Source organism: Apodemus sylvaticus, chromosome 12 (assembly GCF_947179515.1).
Source record: "Apodemus sylvaticus chromosome 12, mApoSyl1.1, whole genome shotgun sequence".
Lineage (NCBI taxonomy): Eukaryota > Metazoa > Chordata > Mammalia > Rodentia > Muridae > Apodemus > Apodemus sylvaticus.
The window spans coordinates 85,440,432-85,467,659 of NC_067483.1; the positions used below are offsets into that span (position 1 = coordinate 85,440,432).

Here is a 27,228-nt window from a genome sequence, read left to right on the forward strand (position 1 = left end):
CATTGAGCATTATTCTGATCATTGGTCAAGAGATAGACCCTTTGTGTGCTTTAAAGGTGTCCTGTGAGTATCTCCATTGAAGTCATGCCTCAGAAACATAGCTAAGGCATAACATAGTAAATATGTCAGCCCTTTCTTATATTCCTTACAAATTTACTGCTTTGAAGAGTTGAATTTTGCATTCTGTTTCAATGTAAAACATACCAAGGAATATTAGTATAGACAGTTGCTCTCATGAGCCTGTTGCTATCTTAGTGACTAGTCAGGAACACTCTGATGTAGGTGTGTGTGTGTGTGTGTGTGTGTGTGTGTGTGTGTGTGTGTGTTGGGGATGGAGGTATGCCAGAACATAACATGTGGGTAGTGGCCAGGAGACAGCTTTGTGGAGTTGGTTCCTTACACCTTTATTTGGATTCCAGATGTTTAACTTTGGTTGCCAGGCTTCAGAGTGTAGACCGCCTGCGGCTACATGTGAACTGGGTTGCCTGTTAAGAGAATTTTGAGGTTAAGGCGAGAGAGATGTGAGTCAAGGCGGTGTAATCCGGTCAAGAGTAACTTTAATATTTTTAATGACATGTTATATAGTCTTGGGGGAATCCGCCACCCCTCCCAGAAGCCGGTCACATCAAAGGCAGGGCTGTGAGTCTTCTTTGGCTCCAGGTCTCAGCGGGTCGCCTGCCTTCAGCCTGGCGGGGTCTCTGTTGGGTGTCTGGTGAAACCATCTTGGGGCGGTGTTGATAGTCAAGGTTAGGTGCCTTATTGTTCTCAGGAACAAAGGCCGGAGGTAGCCCATTGGAAGAGTTGGGGGTTGCCAGCTGGCTGAATGTTGTGGAGGAAGAGACAATTCCCCCTTAATTATTTATTTTTAACAACTCAGTGGATACAAGTAAGTTCATCCAATGGATGACGGGCTTTTAACCAATGAGGGAGAGCAGAGGCCCAACCCCCTTAAACGTTAAGGACATCTTTTTTTGGGGGGGGGGGGCCAGGAGGGAATAGACTGCCTTTTTAATTCAAGGACAGTCTTTCAATGTCAACCCCCATGTAGCTGGGCGTGCTTTTTAGGGAAATTCGGAGACAGGATTTTTTTTTTCCTTTTCCCCTGCAGTGTCTCGCCTCGCACCTCAACTGATGCCCATGTTTGTTATATTAACAAACATGCATATTTCCGAATACTATGCAGCCTCCTTTCTGAGGGATCCACTGGCAGAGTGAATGCTCTGCTGATAAGAGCTGGCTGGCTATAATAACCACCCATCCTCAACCTGGGGGCCATTGCTGAAGGAGCTTATCTTCTGAGTGTTATCTGCTTGAAATATAAAAGGAGATTAAGAGAAAAACCTGTTTGGTTAGTATCGGAAAGCCCAAAACGTTTAGTTTAATTGAAATTCAGTGTCCTCAGGCCAGAAGCCTGGCTTGCAACTTAATTTGCAAGAACACAAAGGAACTTTACTTTCCCAAGTAAGTGGGAAATAGCTTGGAAAAGGCCTTTTGTATTAATTATACTTACCAACAGTTTAGGGGATGTTTACCTGTCTTACCAATCTCTCTGGTAGCCAACGCGCACCGTCTTCTTCCTGAGAGAAAATGTAGACGGACCCCCTCCCCCAGATTAAAACGGGGTCCGGGCCATTCCATGTATTATTTAAAGGGTCCCGCCACTTAACCATGGCGTAGGAATTGGAAGTAGCTGGGTGCCAGTGTCGGTCTGCTGCAGACTGACCTTTAGCATCCGTTTGGAGAAAATTTAAAACAAATAAAACAAAGGCAAGATGTGATTTAGGGGACCTAGGAGGATATAGATTCCCCTTCTTAGTTTTAAGAAGCCAGTTTTTAAGGGTGCGGTGAGCACGCTCTACGATTCCTTGCCCCATTGGATTATAAGGAATTCAAGTTTTAAGTTTTATATTAAATTCCTTGCAAAAAGAGATAAAGTTCTTACCAGTGTAGGCTGGTCCATTGTCTGTCTTAATGACTTTGGGTAATCCCATGGTATTAAAGTCTTGTAAACAATGATCAATTACATTTTTAGAGGCTTCTCCCGAATGCAGGGAGGCAAAAATGAGTCCCGAGCACGTATCAATGCAAACACGTATTCTTGGACCAGATATATTCTTGCTGTCCTTGGTTCCAAGAAAAACGAACGTTAAACGAGAGAATTTGGGTAAGAATTGGTAATTCGCTAAAGGCAGCCAAGGCAGATAATATTACTCTCTGCCTCTAGACACTTATAAAGGATATTATAGATGAAGGAGGTTTGGAAGAATTAGATATTATTCAGGAAATTGAGGAATCTCAAGAAGAAAGCCTGCCAGAGAGGACCCCTACAAGGGAGGACCCTCCACACCCTAAGTCACATAAACGCAGGGACAGTGCTGATGAGCCAATTGTAAAAAAGACAGCTCATCACAAGAATAGAACAACTGAATCTCATGGAGAAGAATGGCCCCCTATCGCGCCATCTGCTCCGCCTATGACCTTGATGGCAGGAGACGAGGTCCAGAAAGGCATGCAGTTACAAAAGTTAGAGTTTGAAATTAAATTGCAGAAATTGACTAATGAATTACAGGAGCTAAAAAGGGTGTCTAATACTAGAGAGAACAATAATTCTGAGACCCGCCAGTCACCATTAGAAAGAGTTATAAGCCAGGCTCGCGGAGAGGGGCAGGATACGTCAGAAATCTTAGCTTTTCCAGTCCTTGAGATTGAAGACCAGGGCAATGTGATTAGACAATATCAGACTTTGGAATTTAAAGTGATAAAAGAATTAAAGCTAGCTGTAGCCCAGTACGGCCCAACAGCTCCTTTTACACAGGCGTTATTGGATACTGTGATAGAGTCGAATTTAACTCCACAGGATTGGAGAACACTGTGTAAGGCCACGTTGTCGGGGGGGGGGGGGGAGGGGGGGGGTGGGGGGGTGGGGGGGGAGATTTCTTGCTTTGGAGTTCTGAATGGCGTGAGGCTAGCAAAAGAACTGCCACCACTAATACTCAGGCAGGCTATCCAGAATAGAATACTGATATTGTTACTTAGAGAAGGTGTATATGAAAGGAATACTAACCAGATGGGGTTTCCCATCACAGTGTATGCGCAGATTGCGGTGGCTGCCCACCGTGCTTGGAATCTTTTACCATCAAAGAGAGATCCTAGTGAGAATCTAACAGGTGTCAAACAAGCTCCCGATGAACTTTTTCAAGATTTCGTGGATAGATTGCTAAAAACAGCTAATAGAATTTTCAAAAATTCTCAGGCAGAAAATCCGCTGGTTACCCAACTAGCCTACGAGAATGATAATGCGGCCTGCCGGGAGGCGATTAGACCTCATAGGGGGAAGACAGACTTAGCCAGTTATATTCGTCTTTGTTCTGAGATTGGTCCCTCGTATAATCAGGGTTTAGCAATGGCTACAGCTCTACAGGGAACCACCATTCAGGGAATTCTTTCGCAGAGATGAGGAAATAGAAGGTGTTTTAAATGTGACAGTCTGGGTCATTTAAAAAGTGATTGCCCTGATAACAGGGCTACTGTAAACGGATAATCAGGTTGTTCACCAAGAACATGCCCTAAGTGTAGAAAAGGAAATCAATGGGTGAAGGGATGCAAGTCCAAAACTAATATTCAAGACAGACCCGTGTCGGGAAACGGAAGGAGGGGACCGCCCCAGGCCCCAATTCATCCAGGACAGACAGTCTGTGGGGCAACACAGCTGCTGCCGAGCCAAGGAAATCTATCTTTGAACTCGCCAGAGCTACACCAAGAAGCGCAGGATTAGACCTCTGCTGTATATTCCATGCCGTATTAGCCCCACGTTGGGCGCCAATATGTAGACTGCCTGTGGCTACATGTGAACTGGGTGGGTTGCCTGTTAAGAGAATTTTGAGGTTAAGGCAAGAGAGATGTGAGTCAAGGCGGTGTAATCCGGTCAAGAGTAACTTTAATATTTTTAATGACATGTTATATAGTCTTGGGGGAATCCGCCACCCCTCCCAGAAGCCGGTCACATCAAAGGCAGGGCTGTGAGTCTTCTTTGGCTCCAGGTCTCAGCGGGTCGCCTGCCTTCAGCCTGGCGGGGTCTCTGTTGGGTGTCTGGTGAAACCGTCTTGGGGCGGTGTTGATAGTCAAGGTAAGGCGCCTTATTGTTCCCAGGAACAAAGGCAGGAGGTAGCCCATCGGAAGAGTTGGGGGTTGCCAGCCGGCTGAATGTTGTGGAGGAAGAGACATCAGAGGTGTATTTTGACTTGCCCCAGGTCATTGGTCACTAACTCTTCCTTATCCAGCCGAAGCCCATTCATTGGCCAAGTTATCTTTTTATTTGGTTGTATAACAAAGCTCCTATTTCACATTTAGAGCTTCCTGTTATTTAAAAATTGTATTCATAGTTGTGTTCTAATTTAGCATGGTATCCATATTAAAATAGAAAACTAGTATAGTATGTTTTTGTTTCTTGGTTAACAAGAAAAATGGAAATAAGAAAATATCCAACTATTTCTCTGTCCTTGAAATACAGGCACTTTATGTGAAGGTTTGGAAAGAGTTAAACTACAAGGCTTATATTTTCTTACCTTCCATTAATTTGTTAAAGTTTTAATTTTAAAATCATTTTACATTTACATAATTATTGCAAAGATAGTTCCTCCTATTATTATCTTATACTTGAATATTTGTCACAAGCTATGACATATTGATATATTGTTATTAACTAAGGCCTATATAGGCCTTTCCTCAGTTTTCTCCAATACCTCCTCCTTCTGCTCTGAAATCCCATTCGTGTAGTAGTTTATGTTTGCTTGCCCAGTTTTGTCTTAGTTGTAAGTTTCTATAAGTTTTCTGTGACCTTGACAATTTTGAAGATTCCCAGTCAGGTATTTTGCAGAATGTCAATAAATTGAGAATTTTTTTCTAGTAATGAGTCTGGAGTTAGATGTCTCAAAGAGAAATACCACAAAGGACCACAGCTGTTGCCATCAGGTCATGCTGAGGGTCTGTCCTACCAATGTAACCTAACAAGGTGTGTGCACGCAATGCTTGTCACAGCACACATATGGAGACCAGAGGACAATTTTCCTCTTAACACCTGTGTCCCAGGGATTAAACTCAGGTCATCAGGTTTGGTGGCAAGTTGCTTTATCCACTGAGTCGGTTCACCCTCCACTTACTTTTTTTCTTTAATGTGTTTTGCTGGCACGTGTGTCTGTGTGATGGTGTCAGACGCCCTGGAACTGGAGTTACAGACAGTTGTGAGCTACCATGTGGGTCCTGGGAATTGAATCTAGATCCTCTAGAAAAGTCATCAGTGCTCTTGCCCACTGAGCCCTCTCTCCAGCCTACACTAACATTCTTAAAGCAATTTACATAATTTAATATTTTATACCTTTTTTGTGTGGAAGACTTATGTGTTACTCTGACCTACTTATTTGCTCACTGCTTTGTTTACATCAGTGTAGGTTTATGTACTTGTCACATGTGTTGGGTTAGAACATGATGCTGCCATCTGCTGTAACCCTTTAATTAGATTTATGTATCCCTTTTGACATGTTCCCAACATTGGTTTGCCTTGGTCTGATTTTAACCCTTGCAATCGTTTGAATGTGTATCTGAATGTTTTAAGGTGGGATTAACAAGCCACAATCATTAGGCATGTAGAAGCCAGGGGTGCTGAGACCTATGTAGGTTGTGATGGCCTAGCTCGAGAGATTTCAGAGGAGACCAATATTAGTAAGTGGCCCAGAGATCACTCTTGTGGTATTTTGGTGAAGATTGTGGATGCCTCTCTGAAAATTCTGCCTGAGGCTAAATGGAAGAGTTTTACATTATCAGTGTTGGCAGAGGAGATTTCAAGACTGTCTAGCATTAACTCCAGTCATGTGGTTATTAGTGGTCACTCGTATGCAGATCTACAGTGCAGAGAACAAGCTACTCAAGGAAAAGTATAAAATGTGTTGTTTGAGAAAGGAAGGAGCACCAGGAAGTGCAAGTGCACTTAAATCCAGTGGTCAGGGGGCAGAAAGTTTACAGGAAAGTGTGATGATGAGTGGAGTAAAGGGAGCAGTGACCTTAGGCAAGACACCACCCAGCTGAGCTTCCAACTTTGAAAAGGAATTAAAGAAAATTGAAAGAAACCGTCAGCAACAAGAAAGCTGATACAGACATGGTTGAATGCAGAAGCCATGTTCTAGCCCTAGCCAGAAGCAGAGCTTGGCAGCTCAGTCGTGTGGCTCTTGATTTAGAGTCAAGGATATAAGAAATGGTTTTTAGAATCTCCCTCCATAGCTAAGGAGAGCTGCTAAGGCCAGACATGTGTCAGCGGTGTCCCTGTATGGAGGCCTAGCGCGTCCCTTGCATGAAGCTGGGAAGGTGAAGCGTGGCTTGTGTTAGAGACACCAAGATGTTGGAGATGCCGGGGGTATGCAGCCAAGGACAGCTGCTGCAGACAGGAAGTGGAACCAGCCCAAGAAAGAAGTGTGTTTCACTCAACAAAGCTGGATGGAGTTAGAGTTCTTAAGAGCTCCTTGACTTCAGACATGGAGGTGGAGGGTTTGGAGTTTGCCCAGCTGTTTTTTATTCTTGTTTTGTCCAGTATTTCCTCACTACGCTCCATTTCCCCACATCTAGAATGGTAATTTATGTTCTGTGCCATTTTTTTGTTGGAATTATGTGATCTGCTTTTTTATTTTGATTTTTTATAGCACTTACTATTTAGAGATTGCCATGAGTCTAAAAAAAGACTTTGAATTTTGGACTTTTAAACAATGTTGAGACTAGGAAGGATCCTGGAGACTTTTGAAATTGGACTAGATGCATTTTGTGTTATGATGTGATTATGAGCCTAACTGAACCAGAGAGTGGAATGTGGTGGTCTGAATAAGAATGGCTCCCATAGGCTCATCTATTTGAATACTTAGTCCTGGAGGGTGACACATGATTATGTGATGGGGCCTTGCTGGAGTAGGTTTGACTTTGCTGGAGGAAGTGTGTCGCTGGAGGGGTGGGATTGAGGTTTTAAAAGTCCAAGCTAGCTCCTGTGTCACTCTCCTTTCTACTGCCTATGAATCTAGATGTAGAACTCTATGCACCTTCTCCAATACCTTGTGCCGCCATGCTCCCCACCATGATGATAATAGACTGAATGTAAGCCATCCCCAACTAAATACTTTCTTTTATAAGATTTTCCATGGTCATGCTGTCTCTTCATAGAAATAGAACTCTGACTAAGACAGGAGTGGTGTCCCATCTCAGCTGTTAGAACAAACAGATGTCACTATACTAATCCATACGCATATGCCCACATGTATGTACAAATTTTTCTATACATCTGTGTTGCAGTAAATCTGCAGCCCCAATAAGCCCATGTAAAAAAAAAAAACCAACTCAATTATTATACTTATAAGCTGCACGCCTAGATTGGGCAGATGTACCACTAACTACACTACCCCAGCTATGAGACCCCTTTCTACTTGCAGCTTTTCCAGGCCATGTGGTTCTGCTCCATCTTCCTTCCTCCTCTTCTTCTTCAGTCCTTCCCCTCCCTTCCTCTACTCTCCACCCCACCTTTCCCTTCCACTGCCCAGTCACAGGCTCCAGCCTTTATTTGACCAGTTAGAATGGGTGGAGGATTCACATGAGATCACCTGAGTACATGATCCACTCCTCGTGGGGCAGTCCCTCTTGAGGAAGCAGAATTAAAAACAGCACTGGGGCAACCCACAACATATCAGTAGTATGTTAAGCTAAACTTGAGTTCATATTCTCCAGTTTATTAGTCTATTATCACATAAATCATTCGATCCTGTAGGCTTTCTATTTGCATCTTAACAGTAAGAAATCAGCCTTGAGCTAGAGAGATAGATAGCTCAGCATTTAAGAGTACTGGTTGCTTTTCCAGAGGGCCTGGGGTTTTTTCTCCAGCACCCATGTGCAACTTATAACTAACTATAGTTTCTAGGGCAGTGACTTCTTGTAGCCTCTGTGGGGACCAGGATTGCACATGTCATACAGGCACACATGCAGCCAAAGCACCTGTGTATTTGGACTATTTTCAAAACAACAAAAATGAAGTTAACATTTCACTATCTGTTATTCATTAATTTAATTTCAAATATATATTTATTTCAGTCTGCTTGGGCTGTCTTAACAAAACACCTTATATTAAGTGGCTTTAGAACAAAGGAAAACGGATTTATTTTCTTCCATTTCTGAAGCTAGACATCCAAGAGTAGGTTTCCCAAGGAACTTGATTTCTTCTGTTAGCTTTCCAAGGCTTGTAGATTATGTGTGGCAGTGTAATTTGATTTGAACAAGGTTTGTGTTTTGTGACTTTCTTCAGTTGCCATAGGATTTTCATGCATTGTCTTTTCTTTCCCACACTCCTTTAAAGCTAAGATATACTCTGTTGTACCACATGTCACATTTTGTTTGTCTCTCAGTGACAGTTGTCTTGTTTCTACTTACGGGCTATTGTGAACTATGCTGGTAATTCTGCTTTAATTTTTTTAGAACCCTGCAGTGTTTCCCATAGCACTTGCCCTGTCTTATATTCCTACCAACAATGCAGAAAGGATGCAATTCTTCCAAAGCCTCAGTTCCACTTTCTAGGTTTTGTGGAGTCCATGCTGTTGTTTTTCTTCTTTAAATAGCCATCATCGTTGATGACAGAGGAATCTCACTGTGCCATTTGCCTGGTTGTTGTTGCTGCTGCTGCTGCTGCTTTGTTTTTGTTTTTGTTTTTCAAGAGAGGGATTCTCTTTATAGTCCTTGTTGTCCTGGAACCCACTGTGTAGACCCAGCTGGCCTCAAATTCAGAAATCCACCTGCCTCTGCCTCCCAAGTGCTAGAATTAAAGGCGAGCGCCACCACTGCCCGGCTGCTGTAGATCCAGCTGGCCTCCAACTCAGAGATCCACTTAACTTTGTCTCCTGAATGTGGATTCAAAGTGTGCCCCACCTTTCCTAGAATCACATTTCCTAGAATCACTGTAGTTTAGATTTGCATTTCTCTAATGAACAATGATACTACTGTCCATGTCTTCAGGTCCCTATTGACCATTTAAATAATCTTTGGGAAAAAACTGTTTGTTCAAGTCTTTGTTCATTTGTGATCACAGTCTTTCTGAATTCTTAAGCTTTAAGAGCTATGTGCTGCAATAGTTGGTTAATCCTCTCTAAATTTCTCTGGTGGCTGTGCATGCCATTCTCCCCACCACACAAATGTTGTGGATTCATGAATGAGAGACATACACATAGCCCTTTATTTTAATATGTCTTAAACAGCACAATCCAAACTTCCCTGCAGCTAACACACTCTCCCCTCCCATATTCCCAAATTATTACTTATTAAAAACTATATTTTGCCCTGGCTGCTGTGGACCCAGGCCTGCAGCACTCTGGGGCCACAATCCCCAACTCTTACATGTTGGCAGTGTCACTGTCTCTCCGTCCTACACTTCTCAGTCTGAGACTTTCTCCCTCCCTGGCAATGGCGATGCTCTTCCTCCCTGAGTTCCTTGCCAGGAAACCTCAAAGTCCAGTGTCTGTCTCCCTGCTCAGGCATTGGCCATCAGCAATTTTATTTACTAATTAGAGCCAACTGGGGTCAGGGACCCACAGTGTCTGACCTGCAGAAGCTTAAATTCCCACAAAACATGGGAACCCATAATGTTAACATTAAAATCCACAACATCTATACAGTCTGAATATTGATAATATACTGGATATGATTTGTAAATATTTTCTTTCATACGTGGACTGTCTTTTTACCTTGTTGATGGTGTCCTTTGGTGCACAAAAGCTTTTAACTTTGATGAACGGTTTTTACCCTTTTATTGACTGCAGCATCAATTTCTCATCTTTTCTTTCTTTATCTATATATGTGAGTGTATGCCATCTTTGTACAAGTGCCCATGGAAGCCAAAAGAACATACTTGAGAAGTATTCAAGGTCAAATTCTACGGACCTTCGGTGTTTGTGGGGGAGATGAAGGGCTTCAGATGGGGACCACCCCAGTATTTCAGATGCCAACAGACATACTTTTTTTTTTTTAATTATGGGGCCATTAGGCTTGGTCAGCAAATGACATTTTTCGGTTGCAAGCCTGAATTACCTGGGTTCAATCCCTGTGACCTAGGTGAAAGGAGGAGAAAATTGACTTCCTCACATTGTCCTGCATCCTTCACGTGTTTACCATGGCAATGTACACCTCCTATCTGCAATACAAATATAAAATAAACATTTAAAAACTTAGGTTTCTGTATTTCAGGATCTCCATGGTTGTCATTCACATAAGATTCTGATAGTGTAATAATGTTTTCAGTATGTTGGATCCTTTATTATATCTTATATTTCTTTATAGCCTGGAGCAAGTGCCCTACCACTGAACTATACTCGTGTTCTGTGACATTTATAGTTCATAACATTGACATGGGGAGGAAGCTAGATGGTTAAAAGAAGCAAACATAAATAATGAAAGTATGTTTAATATGTAAGCATAAACAGTGTCTTAACTAAAAGAACAAATTTAATACAGCATTAAATACATGAAAGTACTTCCAAATACCTTTGGCTATGAAAATAACAGAAGAGGAACTTTATTTATTTATTTTTTTTCAGAGTTCCATGGTATTGACCAAGCAGATGAACACCCTGGGACAGCGTCCTTCCATATTCACAACTGAGAAGAGGCTCGTGTACCACCCAGGTCCCTTAACTTCAGAAGGGTATTTAATTATTTTTTAACTCATTTTTAATTTTTAAAAATTAAAAGACTTTTATGAAATGTACCTAACATGTGATTTCCAAGGAAAGAATTTTTTTATGACACAGAATAAAAACCTTCTTCAATAGGGGAATTACATCAATTTTCTAATAAAATTGAATATTTACATGAGAAATATTTTTGTTAGTCTATGTCTTTATAGTGGGGAATTGAATCCATTGTTATTAAGAGATATTAAGGAATGGTGATTGTTGCTCCCTGTTAATTTTGATGTTATTTATTTGTTTGTGTGGGTATCTTCTTTTGGGTTTGTTGGAAGATTGCTTTCTTGCTTTTTCTAGGGTGTAGTTTCCCTCCTTGTGATGGCATTTTCCATCTATTATCCTTTGTAGGGCTGGATTTGTCGACAGATATTGTGTAAATTTGGTTTTATCATGGAATATCTTGGTTTTTCCATCTATGATGATTGAGACTTTTACTGGGTATAGTAGCCTGGGCTGGCATTTGTGATCTCTTAGGGTCTGTATGAGGTCTGCCCAGGATCTTCTAGCTTTCATCATCTCTGGTGAGAAGTCTGTTTGTGATTCTGATAGGTCTGCCTTTATAAGTTACTTGCCCTTTTCCCCTTACTGCTTTTAATATTCTTTCTTTTCTTAGTGAATTTGGTGTTTTGATTATTATGTGATGGGAGGACTTTCTGGTCTGGTCCAATCTGTTTGGAGTTCTGAAGGCTTCTTGTATGTTCATAGGCAACTCTTTCTCTAGGTTAGGGAAGTTTTCTGCAATTTCGTTGAAGCTATTCACTGGTCCTTTAAGTTGGAAATCTTTGCTCTCATCTATACCTATAATCCTTAAGTTTGTTCTTCTCATTGTGTCCTGGAGTTCCTGGATGTTTTGGGTTACCAGCTTTATACATGTTGCATTTTCTTTGACTGTTGAGTTAATGTTTTTTATGGTATCTTGAGCACCTGAGGTTCTTTCTTCTACCTCTTGTATTCTGTTGTTGTTTGCATCTATGACTCTTGAATTCCTTCCAAGGTTTTCTATCTCCAGAGATGTCTTACTTTGTGATTTCTTTATTGTTTCTACTTCCACTTTTAGATTCTGGATGATTTTGTTCAGTTCCTTCACTTGATTGTGCTTTCCTGTAATTCTATAAGGGATTTTTGTTTCTTCTTTAAGGGCTTCTGCCTGTTGACCCATGATCTCCTGTATTTCTTTAAGGGATTTTTGTGCTTCCTCTTTAAGTGCTTTTACCTGTTGACTGATGTTCTCCTGTATTTCTTTAAGGGAGCTATTTAAGTCTTTCTTGAAGCCCTCTATCAGCATCATGAGTACGATTTTAAATCCAACTCTTGCTTTTCCGGTATGTTGGGGTATCCGGGACTTGCTGTGGTGGGAGAACTGGGTTCTGATGTTGCCATGAGGCCTTGGTTCTGTTAGTAGGGTTCTTGTGCTTGCCTTTTGCCATCTGGTTATCTCTGGTGCTAGTTGGTATTGTTGTCTCTGGCTGGAGTTTGTTCCTCCTGTGGGCCTGTAAGCCCACAAAGGAGTAAGTCCTTACTCCTCAGAGCTCGGAAGTGAAAGCACTGCTGGTAGATCTCTCTCTCCTGGCGGGGTATGCACAGAAGCCTGTGGAGTTTCCCAGGGTCACTGGTACAAATGGCAGTGGGAAGACTTCCGTCCCAGCTGCTCCACTGATCTTAGGCCCTGTGTGCTCCTAGCTGTTCCCCTCCAGAGAGAAGGTGGAGATCTCACCTCTGAGCTCAGAAGCGAAAGCGCTGCTGGGAGGTCTCTCTCTCTCTCTCCTGGTGGGCTGTGCACAGAAGACTGGAGTCTCCTTGCTCCCTGGTACTGATGGCACTCCTTTCCTGTTTTTTAACAAGCTTTGTTCAAGATAACTTACATGGCACATAATCCCACCCTTTTAAACTGTAGTTTAAACTAATTCAGTCTGTACATTGATACTTTGTGAATTCAGCATGTTCACACATGCCGCCACTGTTACAGAAGCTCGGCATATTGTTTAATTATTCTAAAGTTGATAAGCATTTTGGTTATTTTCTTCTTCAACTCTGTTAAGGACAATGCTGCTGGGGGCATCTGTATGCAGATGTTCACGTTTTGTTTCTCCTCGGTATATATCAAGGAGTGCGATTGGAGTCACACAGTACCCTCCACATTTGATGTTTTGAGGAATGGATAGATTGCATGGTTGTAAAATCACTGTACCATTCAGATTTCCCTCAGCAGTACAGAAAGACCAGGGTGCCAGCTCCTGTTTCTTCTCTTTCTCATTTGTATTCTCCCTAGAACCTGGGTCATTCATATGCCAATGTCTACAGATGATTTAGCCAAAGTGTTAAGAGGTAACAGAGTGGCTTTCCAGGACTGCCTCGTTGCAAATCTCTACTTCCTGCTGGCATTTCCCATGCCAATCATGTCCGATCCTGCTGAGTACCTGCCTCTCGCCCTGCCAGCTGGGAGCCCGTTGCTGATTAGCTGGCACACCTGTATCTCTACATTTGCTCTCTTGGCCACTGATCAGGAGACCTTCCAAACAAATGATTCCTTTCGAACCTGGACCACAATAAGAGCGCCTCCAGGTATTCTGACTGATGATGAAAGGCACGATCTGAGGGATGTGATCTTATATGAAAATGGAATTCTGATCCTAGCAGGAACTACTGTTTACCTAAAAACAGACAATGAGTTTACAAGACTGAACGAAAGCAGTGGCATTGCTTCAACTGGAATTCTTGGCTTTTCAAAAAGAAGATGGTGTCAGATTAGATATTTATATAAGGTTAGTGAAAGATGGTATATGTGAGCATGTACATTACTAACATATAATTAGATATAATACTATACAATTTGTTCAGGAATATATCAATGATCGATTATGTAGCATTTTGCATGGTTTTTCTTACTCCCAGACAAGTACTAACCCTCTTAGCTTTTATGATCAGACAAGATTCAGCCTGTTCAAGCTCAGATGGTACTGTAGGCACAGTTATTTATCTAAATATATAAATAGCTGTATCCTTTGGTTTCAAGTTTTCTGAGGTCACTTAGCAGTAAAGATGCATCCCCAGTGACAAAGTATAAAATTGATCCTGTATGGCCTCATGCAGAGCAAGCAATGCAGTCACACTTTGAAATGACTTGAGAAAGCTCCCCCATAACCTCTTCCCTATTCCTAGTGTGCTTTCAGAATTAATCAAATCATTACAGCAATATAAATAATACACACCACAACATTCTTCTTATAAAACATTAAAAATATTGCACAGAAATGTAAATGTTTTTAACTACATTGTAGGACTGAATCCTAAGGAAATATGCTATAGCAAAAACAAGTGTCTCAAGTTGAATGTTAGATTGTATGTGATAGCCAAGATGACCAGTATACAGCTCAATAATGGGTGACAGTGGTAGTTGCCTTGAATCCTGGCCACTTGGGGGTGAGGTTGCTCCTGCTGATGGTAGCAAAGATGAGACAGAGTTTTCTTGCAATATTCTCTTCTTAGATCCTAAAGAGCCTGGATGTTCTAATAGCCATCTCATAAAGACTCATAAAACATTTTATAACGCCACAGCATGGAGCCCACAAGCACTCCACTCTGCTTGGCTTCACCAGCTACACTTTGGGACATAAGCCTCCGTTCAACTTATGTCTTGACCAAACTGGTTCCTTCAAGAAGACAAGCATCAAGGATCACAAACACCACTCAGACCCTAACCTTGTATCCAAACATTGCTATAGAGAAATTCCGAGAGGAAAATAAATAAATAAATAAATAAATAAATAAATAAAAAAGGGCTGTTCCAAAGGACTGGCCCAAAGAAGATGCAAATCCCAGCATGTTAGCTATCATCAGAATTGCCCTCTGACAGGGCAGCGGTGGCTTGAGCCTTTAATCCCAGCATTTGGAAGGCAGGGGTAGGCTGATTTCTGAGGTTAAGGCCAGTCTGGTCTACAGGGTGAATTCCAGGACGGCTAGGGCTACACAGAGAAACACTGTCTCAAAAAGAAAAAGCCGGAAGGAAGGAAGGAAGGAAGGAAGGAAGAAAAAAGAAAAGAAAAGAAAAGAAAAGAAAAGAAAAGAAAAGAAAAGAATCAACATTAAAAAAAAATGAACAGAACCTCTGATGGTCGAGTTCAGATATCAGGTGTTAAAGGAGGAATGTGGAATTAACTTTTTGCATAAAATAATGACTTTCAAAAACCTCCTAATGTGTTGTTGAAATTTTTAGCCCTGATCTAGGAATTGCAGGGAGCTTCAGTTGGGGAAGTGCCTCCATGAGACCCAGCTGTGGGGCATTTTCTCAATTAGTGATCAAGTGGGGAGGGCCCCTTGTGGGTGGTGCCACCTTTGGGCTGGTGCTCTTGGGTTCTATAAGAGAGCAGGCTGAGAAAGCCAGGAGAAGCAAGCCAGTAAGGAACATCTCTCCATGGCCTCTGCATCAGCTCCTGCTTCCCAATCTCCTTGAGTTCCAGTCCTGACTTCCTTTTGTGATGAACAGCAATGCAGAAGTGTAAGCTGAATAAACCCTTTTCCTCCCCAACTTGATTCTTGCTCATGATGTTTGTGCAGGAATAGAAACCCTGACTAAGACAGGCAGCTATATGCTGTGGTAAATCTCTAACCTCAATGAGCCCATGTAAATAAAACAGAACTCAGTTATAATATTTATAAACTGTACACCTAGATTGGACAGATATACCACTACACTATTCTATTCCCCAGCTATGAGATCTGTTACTTGTGGTTCTTCCAGGTCACCTGTTTCTGCTCCATCTTCCTTCTATCTTTCTTCCTCTGTCAATCCTCTCTCTCCTCTGTCCCTTCATCTATCCCCCTCTTTCCTCTTTCATCCTCTCTAAAACTCTCATCCCCACCTTTTCCCCCCTCTGCCCAGTCACAGGCTCTAGCCTTTATTTGACCAGTTACAATGAGGAGGTTTAACTGAAGTCACCTGAGGATGTGATCTATTCCTCCTCTGGGTATCTCCTGTTGAGAAAGCAGAATTAGCATCAAAATACGAATATCCAGAGGCAATCTACAACTGTACTTGAATTTAGACTAATCACCTCTAAGCTCCTGGGGTTTAATTTTAAATAATTAATGCACACTCCAGTAGGACTTGACTATGCCTTTCTACTTATACCACAATGCTTTGTATCATTCGACATCTAAATATGCTATAAATCTCATAACACATTGTCATGTCAATATTACACTTTAATTAACCCTATTTTATAAAACTCATAGATAGTCATGTAAAATGACAAAAATTAAAAGACTTTTATTGTTGTTATCTTGTTGATCTATGGAATATTTGGGTTTGATGGTTTGTTTGTTTTTGAGACAAGGTCTCACTATATAGGCCAGGCTGGCCTCAAACTCCTAATCTTCAGCTTCCTAACTTCTGAGATTATTGGTGTACACCACTATGCCTAGAAAGAGGGATAAATAAATAAGCAAGGAAAGACTGATATCTTTAAAGTTTTAAGGGAAATAATGCTTATTCTTTCTACTGTAGAAATATCAGAAAAAATTCATAGATTTCTTTTCATATATGTAATATGATGTGTTTTTATTTAATGGAATTCAGTGCATAAAGTATTACTCTGAAATACACTAAAAGAAAATTCGTAATTAATCCCTTTACTTCTTATTACTTTAGGTAGTTGGGGTGGAAGCCAGGATTTGTTTGGCTATAGAGTTATCCTCCCATTCTCTATTCTCCACTTTCAATGTAGTAGAAATAGACAGAAATTGATAGACTGCCTCTCTATCACTGAGGATTTTTTAATTTGCTTTTTCCAGTTTTCAGAAAGAGAAAGCATTGTAATAGCTTGGTCAAAAACTACATTTTACTGTGGATATTCTACATTTAGATTTGTGAAATTAACAACTACTTCAGAGCTAAAAAAAATTCTGAAGCTTCCCCACACCGACACCCTGGAAATATTGACTGTTGAGTATTCGTGGCACCCACGGGAGGCTGCTCTTCTGCTGTCCCACTGCTCTGTCTGCGCTGCCACCAGGAACATTCGCCTAGTGATATATAATGGAAAACATAATTTGTACACACTCCAGGACTTTGAACTACAGGTGCCCGTGGGGAGCCAGTTAGATTTCCGCTTTCTTTTCTCAGCCATGCCTGATCTTGTCATGTGGGATGAACACCACATTTACTATAGCTACAATAATTTCACTGAAGCTGGAACTATAGAAACAATTTTAGGAGAGACCAATTTGTCATTGATATCACAGGGCAGCAAAGTCCACAACGTTCTTACAGGTAGGGTATTCTCAATCTTGCTAAAAGTATTCTGGGTCTCATTATATTAGTTATATAGGGATTGTAAATGTTCCAATATGTGGTACTTTTGATGGCTTTTGCGATATATCTAGCACCTAAAGTTTTATAGATTCTACATTTGGTCAGTATTAAACTGTATCTTTAATTTTTTCAAAAACTTTTTCGATCACCATTTTTAAATGATGTTTCTTAAACACATTAACATTTCTTATAACCCACCACCCACCAGAGATAGTGGGAAAGAAAGGATATGGGGGAAGTGGACCGGTTTTGAAATGGTTCTTTGAAGCAACTCCCCTGTGTTGACTGGAAATCAGCAGTTCATTTCACAGGTCATCAGGCTACAGAGTTCAATCCACTCACAAACACTTCAGAGATACACCAGCAGTCCAGTTTAGTTGAGTCGGGTTAGCAACAGTGGTGACACGACCTAGCAGACACAGCCAGGCCTCAGCCTCGATTCAAGTCAGCAGGAGGGGCCAGGAGGAATGGCAGGAGAAGTTCTCAGCTGTGCCTCTCTCATCAGAGTGAAGATCAGAGAAGACTCAAACCCAGTGTCTGCTTCAGCTAAAAGTTCCTTCATGAGTCTGCCTTAGTCTTTCGCCAGTGTCCATTTCAGGAAAATACTCCCTAAGGTGTTCACCCCAGCAAAAAATCAATCTTCACAATTGACTCTCCAAAGAATCCTCAAGTTTCCACTTCATTAGACCATGATCCCATGAGCAGAAGGGTGAACTCAAAAGATTTAGAGAGAGAGAAAGAGAGAGAAAGATGCTAACAGAGTGGTTCATGTATTTGTATCAGTGAGTGTTGTACTGTTTAATGTTCCTAAAGAGTTCACACAACTAAGTACCTCAATCTGTAGCCTCATATTACAGACCTACAAGAGAGGAGCCAGAACTCAAGGTGCCAATAGGACATGTCCCTCTGCAACTTGCAATGAAGGAGCCAGTCTCCTGATTACTGCTTTTTGTTTTTCTGTTTGTTTGTTTGTTTGTTTGTTTGTTTTGCCTTTACTTGTCTCACACATCAATTCAATGTCTCCTTCTCTTACCAGAAAGTGCCTCTGTTTTCATATCCTCTGGCCTTTCTATACAAGTGTATCATGGTATTCACGAATAGTGGATTAGGGGCCAGCTATATCAAACTCTATTAAAAAAAAATCATGTTTTCAAATTGTTGGTCCTTTTGGATGTACATAGTTCAATTCATAAATTAACATAGGTTTATACTGGTCATATATGTACAAATCTACAAAGAAGGCATTCAGGACATTTAGCCCCTCTAAGCCTCAGCTTTGAAATCCTATGGATTAAATGTCATAACTTGCAATCACTTTTTCTTGACCCCATGTTACCCTTTAATTCATAGCACATCAGTTTTCTTCATGTATTCCAAGAAAGTACCCTTATAGCATCGCATCATCTCCTCCTTTCCTAGCACTCCCCTTGGAATCAATACTTATCAGACTTTCAACTTGTCAACACTGGTAACTTGAGGTCAGGTTCCAGTCGTCTTGTATGATAGGGCAGTAGCATTTGAAATAATTGAGCATGACCTCTGGCCTTTCTATACTCCAGTGCTTTTCAGAAGCTGTGCTTCTGGCTTTTATTGACATTTACAATACCTTTATCAGTTTATCATTTACCAATATCTAGTTTACAGTTTGTTCCTGAAGTTGAAGGAATGCTAATCTGAGGTTTCCCACCATTGTAATAAGATTCATGGCTATATCAGCCACATATGGCCTTAGTCTTCCTATCTGACCTCCTGGGTAGGGTTAGATTTAATCCAGTTCATACTTTGTTTTACTCAAGTCGATGTCCCAAGCCAGACAGTCTTGAGTTTGCTTTCTGGACCCCACATGGTAGAAAGAGAGAACCAAGTTCAACAGATTGCCCTCTGCTCTCTAGGCTTGTGCTGCAGCATGCACACGTGCAAATACACACAAGTAAAGAAAAATTAAAAATGTAAATTACAAATATTTCTCTGTCTTCTTTCCAGATACTATTGGAAATATTTTGGTAAAAATGGAAAATAATGTAATGTTCTACATCAAGACTGGCATTACCATGGCAGTTAAGCTACATACATGGACAAACACGACCGCAAAGACAGGGCTTCTCTTTGACAGATCTCATCAAACATGTATTTTATACTATAATGAAAAGCTCGATGAAGAGTACCAGTTGCAGCTACATCCATATCCCTTAGCTCTGGAGTTACAAAGTATAAATGAAGATTTAGAAGACTGGTGCCCATATCTGGCATTTCAACACAATGTTCATAGTCAGTTTTACCATCTTGATAAAGGAGAAAGTCTAACAATTTGGACTCAAATAGTCTACCCTGAAAATCGGGGTCTCTATATTGTTTTGGAGCACTATGGCTCAGAGATATTGACCTGGACACAAAACGTTGAGTATGAAATTGCGTCAGGATTCTGTACTAAAACTGTGGTAAGTTGGTATTTTTTTCTTTCTGTATTTGGGGTTTCAATAAATATAAAAACATGTTTTCTGGTTTTTTTCTGTTTGTTTTTTGTTTTTCTTGTTGCTTTGTTTTGAGAGAAAGGCAGGCTGGGCTAGTTGACTGCTGAGCCTGAGGGAGACAGATAGGTAGTTAGGTAGATAGATAGGCAGGTAGATAGTAGATAGGGTAGATAGGTAGATAGGTAGATAGGTAGGTAGATAGATAGATAGGGTAGATAGGTAGGTAGATAGGTAGGTAGGTAGATAGATAGATAGGTAGGTAGGTAGATAGATAGGTAGGTAGGTAGGTAGGTAGGTAGGTAGGTAGGTAGGCAGATAGATAGATAGATAGATAGATAGATAGATAGATAGATAGATTGATAGATAGGTAGATAGGTAGATAGATAGGTAGATAGGTAGATAGATAGGTAGATAGATAGATAGGTAGGTAGATAGATAGGTAGGTAGATAGATAGGTAGGTAGATAGATAGGTAGATAGATAGATAGATAGATAGATAGATAGATAGATATGTAGGTAGATAGATAGGTAGATATGTAGGTAGATAGATAGGTAGATATGTAGGTAGATAGATAGGTAGATAGATAGGTAGGCAGATAGACAGGTAGGTAGATAGGTAGGTAGATAGGTAGGTAGATAGGTAGGTAGGTAGATAGACAGATAGGTAGACAGATAGGTAGGTAGATAGGTAGGTAGGTAGGTAGATAGATAGTAGATAGTAAATAGATAGGTATTTTAAAAACAGAACCTCAGGGCTAGAGAGATGGCTCAGAGGTTAAGAGCACGGACTGCTCTTTTGAAGGTCCTGAGTTCAATTCCCAGCAACCACATAGTGGATCACATGGTGGATTCAAAGGAGTAAAGAGATCTGATGCCCTCTTCTTGTGTGTCTGAAGGCAGCTGCAGTGTACTTAGATATAATAATAAATAAATCCCGGGGAAAAAAAAAAGAAAAAAAAAAAGCTGGGCAGTGGTGGCCCACGCCTTTAATCCCAGCACTTGGGAGGCAGAGGCAGGCAGATTTCTGAGTTGGAGACCAGCCTGGTCTGCAAAGTGAGTTCCAGGACAGCCAGGGCTACTCAGAGAAACCCTGCCTGGGGGATGGGGGTAGAAAAAAGAAAAAGACCATCCAGAATATTTTCTTACTCAAAATTTAAATGTCTAAAAGCATGTGTCTGGAGGAATGAGCCAGTCTAGTGCATCTTGACCTACAAACCTACATGATACTAACTTGAAGTCCCATTTCCACCTTTTCTGCTCTACAGAAAATTTTCAATTTTCTTTTCAGACAACAAGGTTTTTTCAGACAACAAATTACGAATTAGTAGATGATTACTATTATTTACAGTAAGTATGACCTTTAAATGTTATTTGATACTTTGATATGTATGCTTTCTTTTATTTAAACAAACTCATACCCTTTTAGGTCTCCAAATTTGAAAACCCTTTGCATGTCTCAATATATGGGAAATTAGTAATTCCCCTTTAAAATGTAAACACTTTTTATAAATCAGTGAAAAGTCATCTGAAGGTTCTTCTTCGGGCCTCTGAAGATGGCGAGACCGACCCATCTTAGCTTGCCTTGCTTATTGTAATAAAAGACCTAAAGCAACTAGATACAAAGGAGAAAGGGGTTAGTTTCATGTTTTGAGGTCAGACATGAGAGACCCCCATTGCTTCTACCGCTGTGGCAAGGCAGCATCAACAGAACCAGAGTTGAACATGATAGAGTCAGTGAATTTGGTACCAAGGAGGAAAAACCATGGTCCACATTTCCCTTTAAGGATACCAACCCCCTAAGGTCCATCATCTCTTGGTGGTGCCATCCTGGGGTCCATGCCAAATGTGAGGTGTTAAGTCACTCTTATCCAAACCAAAACAGGCTAATCTTTAACTCAATCACTTCCATGCATGTTTTATCATGAATTCCCAACTGAAAGTCTCTACATACTATCCTCAATCAAAAGGAAAAATTCTCCATCCTAGAACTAGTCTTTAGCTGTGAACAGAAAAACGGAGTAGCCACATATCAGAACCTATTTCCAGTAACCAATGCCAAACAAGGAACAAATTAGAAAATTCCAAGTGCTAATGAGTGCTGTTAATAAAATAGGGGCCAAGGCGTCAGCTCAGTCAGCGCAGTGCCTGCCACATACACATGAGGACCTGAATTTGGGCCTCCAGCACCCACATAGAAGCTAGGCATGGTGGCACATGTCCTCATTCAGTAAGACACCATGTCTCAAAATTTAAGGTAGAAAGTAATCAAGAAAGACATCTGATGTCTACCTCTGGCCTCCACTAACACATACATGTGAACACGTGTGCATGTATATTCACTTGTAGGTGCATATATAATGAACACTTAGGTGCGCACACACATATACAAATGCAAACGCATACACACACACACACACACACACACACACACACACACACACACTACAAAGGAGAAAGAAAAGACAAGATGGCAGAGCAGTAGCCAGAAAGAACTAGGAGGAAATGTTCCTTGTACACAGTAGTCACAAGAGGTACTATCACCCCTTCCTGTTTACCCTTTGGCTCTTCTCTCTGACTTTGTGGGATGAGTAATCTAGCTGTTAGTTTGATGTTTTCTGGATTCATCTGCAAGATGGTCTCTGAACATGCCTATGGGGATCATTGGGATTAGGTTAACTGAGGTGGGAAAACCTGAGCATTCTGAGTGGGAGCATTCCTGGTGTGCTGGCTGGGTTATGTCAACTTGACACCACTAGAGTCATCTGAAAGGAGAGAACCATAATTGAGGAAATGCCCCCATAAGATCCAGCTGTGGGACATTTTCTTAATTAGCGATGGGGGCGGATCCAGGTCATGGTGGGTGGTTCGTCCCTAAGCTGGTGATCCCGGGTTCTATAGGATAAAGTAGGCTGAGCAAACCATGAGGATCAAGCCAGTAAGCAGCATCCCTCCATGGTCTCTGCATCAGCCCCCTTTTGGGGATTCCTGTCCTATGTAAGTTCCTATCCTGATATCCTTCAATGATGATCAGCAACGTGAAGCCTTTCCTCCACTTTGGTCATGGTGCTGTGGTTAGGGTGCTTTATTCCAGCAGGAATAACCCTGACTGAGACACCCGGGATATAAGAAAGAAAGGTAGCCAGGCACAAGCATTCACCCTTCTCTGCTCCCTGAATGTGGATGTGACAATCGATATTTCAACTCCTGACAGCCTTGACTTCCTCATGAAGATGAACTGCACCTGGGAACTGAGAGCTCAGACTCCACTCCCCTTAATTCGTTTTTGTCAGGGCCACAGAAAACTAACTATAGCACCTATCAAAAGTATTGGTCCCATTGGGAATTTTTGAATTTGTGGATGTTTGCTGAGAATTGCATTGTAGGCCACACAAAGTTATCTAAGGTGCTTTCTTTTTCTTAGTCCAACCTAACACCCCCAAAAGTAGAATCCTGTCAGGAACTGGAGTGTCTGAATCACACTTTCAGACATTCTGTGCCTATTGTTTTTGCAACCTCTACTTTGCCCAACAACTAAATGATCTGTGTACACTTGGTGACTAAGAAAGACATTCTAGCTAACCTTTCTTGGCATCCGAATCAGTTTACACAGTTTAATGTGGTTAGGAGGTGAATTATTCCTCATTGTTGCAAAGGTGTTGCCAGTGGGGTAGGAACCCCTATGGGCAAAAGGAAGTTCACATTCAGGAGAAAGCATCAGGTGCAGAACCCCCGTATTCAGGGACTGAGGACACTTGTAAAGGGCGTGAGAGGCCCCTAAAGTGCTGGTAGATGCTCTCTTCTATTAACAGCTATGCCACAAATCTGGTCAAGGTATGGGTGGGCTCCAAAGGAGGGAGCGGAGTTCAGGAGCTCAGCACCGAAGGGCTACCTTGATGGACTTAGTAGTCCTGCAAGCCTCTTTATCTCCTCAGAGGGGGCTAATGCCATCATGCAATAGGACTTCACAGTTGATCCTGTCACCTGTTCTCATTCTACAATAACCTATGTGGATTGTTTCTCCTAGAAAAAAGAACACAGGTCTCACACTTTTTCAGTTCCGACCTAGTGCAATTTCAAGAACATGTCCAACAGCCAAACCGGTAGGTACCACGGGGAGAAAAGAATAAAAATATTTTTCTTCAAAATAATATAGTGTCAGGGGCTAAGGCCTCGAGTTTGGATGCTCAGAACTCATATACATGCTGAGTAGGTATAGCAGCCCACCTGAAATTCCATCACTTGGATGGTAGAGTTAGGGAGTCCCCAGAACAAGTGCGTGGATAGACTAGTTGTGTCTGTGAGCTCTGAGTTTGATAGAGAGACCTGCCTCAAAGAGTCAGGTGGAGAGCAATCGAGGATGACTCCTGATACCACCCACGTGTCTATACACATAAGTATGCACATATATATGTACCTGAACATACATGTACCCATACAGACATGGACACACATGCAATACAGCACACATGCAGCACAGCACACACATGTACACACACTAAAACAATGTACAGTTAGTAAACTAAATAACACATTCTCTTTTCACTGTCCTTTGTGCTTCTCAGGGGCAAATAGCCATCCTTTGGTTTGAAAGCAGAGGATATAAGCTCTGCCTTCTATGAGCTTCTCCCTCAAAGTGGGATTGGATAAATGTATACAAAAAGGTAACATAATTAGTCTTTGAAGGTTTGAAGATCAGTTGTGTAAACGGAAATTGAAACTAATGGGGAAAAGTGCACTTGGGTTGCCTTTGTCAAAGGAGGCTGCCAGACAGACATGTACACGTGGATCTCACACATCCACTCATCCGGAGGGACTTTCTATGTCCTTGTTTGTTTGTTTGTTTGTTTGTTTGTTGTTTTCCCCAGAAGATCTTCTTATACCTCTGTTGTTTCAGTCTGAACACTTGGTGATGGGAGTTATAAAATTGCCTCCCTAAAAGGAAACACACCTGGTACAAGACAGCATGGTGCACTGTTACAGAGTAGCTCAGAGGAAAGAGCAGGCTACTTTGCTTGAGAAGGGACAGGTGAACAAAAAAAATAGGTGAAATTTGTGAGTGAAGAATAAGTAAACACTCAGCAGGCAGAAGGACGCCAAGGCCAGGCACAGCCACCAGCGAGCGCCAGGGTGAGGAACAAGCTGGAGCGCTCTAGCAGTCATGCCAATACTCAACTCCTCCTTTGTGTCCCTAATCTACTGTTGCTCTACCTCTGTGTCACCAACAGCCAGTCATTATACAGTGAGCACACGAGGAATGCAGACATATAAAATGGAATGGGGCTTCAATGACTCTCCTTTTGGCTATAGAGCATGACCCTCTTTGTACCATGTCGAGATTTCATGAGTTTTAATTTTTTTCAAGTCCTATTTTTAATGATGTTTCTTAAACACTCTAACTTTCCTTGTAGCCCACTACCTACCAGAGGTAGTAGGGAAGAAAGTATATAGGGGAAGTGGACCTGTTTAGAAAGGTATTTTGGAGCAACTCCTGTCTGTGTTGTCTGAAAATCAGCAGTTCAGTTCACAGGTCAGCAGGAAGCACAGTTTGATCCACTCAGGAACACTTCAGGATACACCAGCAATCCAGTTCGGTAAAGTCTGGTTAGCAACAATGGTGACAAGACCTGGTAGAGACAGCCAGGCCTCAGCCTTGGCTAGTGTCAGCAGGAGGGACCAACAGAAACACCAGGAGAAATTCTCAGCTGTGCCTCTCTGAGGGAAGCAAAGATCAGTGAGGACAAGAGAGACTCAGAAGTGGTTACACAGCCAGCGATCCCATCGAGCCAATCTCTGTCTCCATCACACCATGGAGTAACATTTATGCCCTCCAAACATCCCACGTCCTCCACTTCTCTTGCCTCAGCCCAGGTCTTACCTCAGCACAGCTCTTGGCCTCAGTGCGTGCATTCAACCGCAGCACACCACCAGAAGCTTTTTGGTGCATTTCTCTCTGTGGTGTCCCAACAAATGCAGTTCAGCTATGCAGTCTAAAGCAAACCAATACATGTGTGTCTTAGCAAAGAATCCTTCACCGTGTCTCCGCTCATGGGCTTGCTTTAATGGAACGTCCTCTCTCCTGTATCTGCTTCAATGAAACATTCCTTCGCCCAGCAAAACACCATCCAACCAGCTTTCTTTCTTTCTTTCTTTTTTTTTTTTAAAGAATTATTTATTATATAAGTACACTGTAGCTGTCTTCAGACACACCAGAAGAGGGCAACAGATCTCATTACAGATGGTCGTGAGCCACCATGTGGTTGCTGGGATTTGAACTCAGAACCTCTGGAAGAGCAGTCAGTGCTCTTAACAGACGAGCCACCTCACCAGCCCCCAACTGACTTTCTAATGAACCCTTAAGTTTCCACTTCAGAGCATTAAACTGTGAAAATGTGGTCTATCCCCAGCCCTGTCAGTACACACTCCCTAGAAGCTGTGTTAGCTGCATGTCCCCTCTGCCCCCAACACCACACCACCCTGACTCACAGCTGCACGAGTTACCAACCTGCATCCTACAGCTGAAGCATAAAACTGCACCCTTGACTGAGTCTGCACTTTCTGCCTTCAGAGGTTTGGCTGTGACCTTTGCAGATACCTTCTGGAACCCTGGGGTTTCTCCTGTCCTCTCAATCTGTGAATGTGTTGCGGCTTCCTCTTTGCCTGATCCTGCCCAGTCCAGCTTTACCCTACAGATCTATCTCACCTGACATCAGGTCTCAGTTACACCATTCGTTCCCTGGCTTCTTTATGCCCTGTGAGGCCTTTTTGCCCTCCCTGCAAAAGGGAACATGGGTCTTGTGGAGATGTTAGAATAATAAGTGGGGTTATTTATGAAAAGTATGCAAAAAACAGTGCCTGCCACAGAATCATTCTCTAATAAGAGTCGGGGGAGGGGAAGTTTCCACTTTCTTTCTTTCTCCGGGGCAGACCTGGTTCAGACCTAATCTCCTAGGCCCACTGCAGTGTACAGTGACCTCTCTCTGAAATGCAGCGCAAGTCCCTGCTAAGCAACAGGGAAAGGTGGTGCTGTAATAGAGACAGATTGTCTTATTAGCCATGGAAATCAAAACCTGTGTACCAACTATAGAATATGCTCTCAAGCACAGGTTCCTTTTTTGCACTCTCAAGCCATTCATGACTAAGCAAGCCATCGGCCTCTTGGGAAATAGTCATGAGATAGACAGTACCAGCTCTGCTCTTTTCCCATCCAGTGATGTCCGGCTCTTCTTAAAACTGCCAGGCCAGAGGCAGGCAGATTTCTGAGTTCGAGGCCAACCTGGTCTACAGAGTGAGTACCAGGACAGCCAGGTCTATACAGAGAAACCCCGTCTCAAAAAACAAAACCAAAAACAAAACCAATACAACAAACAACACAACAACAACAAAAACAAACAAAAAACTTGTGGGGGCCAAATGGGCTAGAATGAGCCATTTGAATTGGAACCTGACATCTTTGTCACTCTGTTGTTTCATTGCATGCCGCATAAAGAACTGTCATTTCCAACAAGGCATCATGTCACCTTTCAGCCTTGCACCAAGGGCTGAACATGGAGTAGTGTAAGCCAGCCCCCAGAAGTCCCTGCTATTTCTTTGGGAGAAGAATTGGCTAATGGGGAGATGACAACTCTTAATATGTCACCCACCAGTATGTCAATAGCAAAGGCCATTGGAATTCCCATGTGGGATCCATTGTTCCA

General features: G+C 41.9%; 1 protein-coding gene across 1 annotated transcript in view; it reads left to right on the forward strand.

Moving 5' to 3' along the window:
* LOC127697240 (cation channel sperm-associated auxiliary subunit epsilon-like) overlaps window positions 1–27,228 on the forward strand; it is a 117,316-nt gene that overhangs the window by 49,916 nt on the left and 40,172 nt on the right. The window contains exons 8-13 of the mRNA XM_052200236.1: window positions 10,605–10,711; window positions 13,024–13,516; window positions 16,545–17,022; window positions 19,048–19,502; window positions 20,823–20,881; window positions 23,559–23,634. Coding sequence (XP_052056196.1) covers window positions 10,605–10,711; window positions 13,024–13,516; window positions 16,545–17,022; window positions 19,048–19,502; window positions 20,823–20,881; window positions 23,559–23,634 — 1,668 coding nt within the window. The remainder of the gene's footprint in view (window positions 1–10,604; window positions 10,712–13,023; window positions 13,517–16,544; window positions 17,023–19,047; window positions 19,503–20,822; window positions 20,882–23,558; window positions 23,635–27,228) is intronic.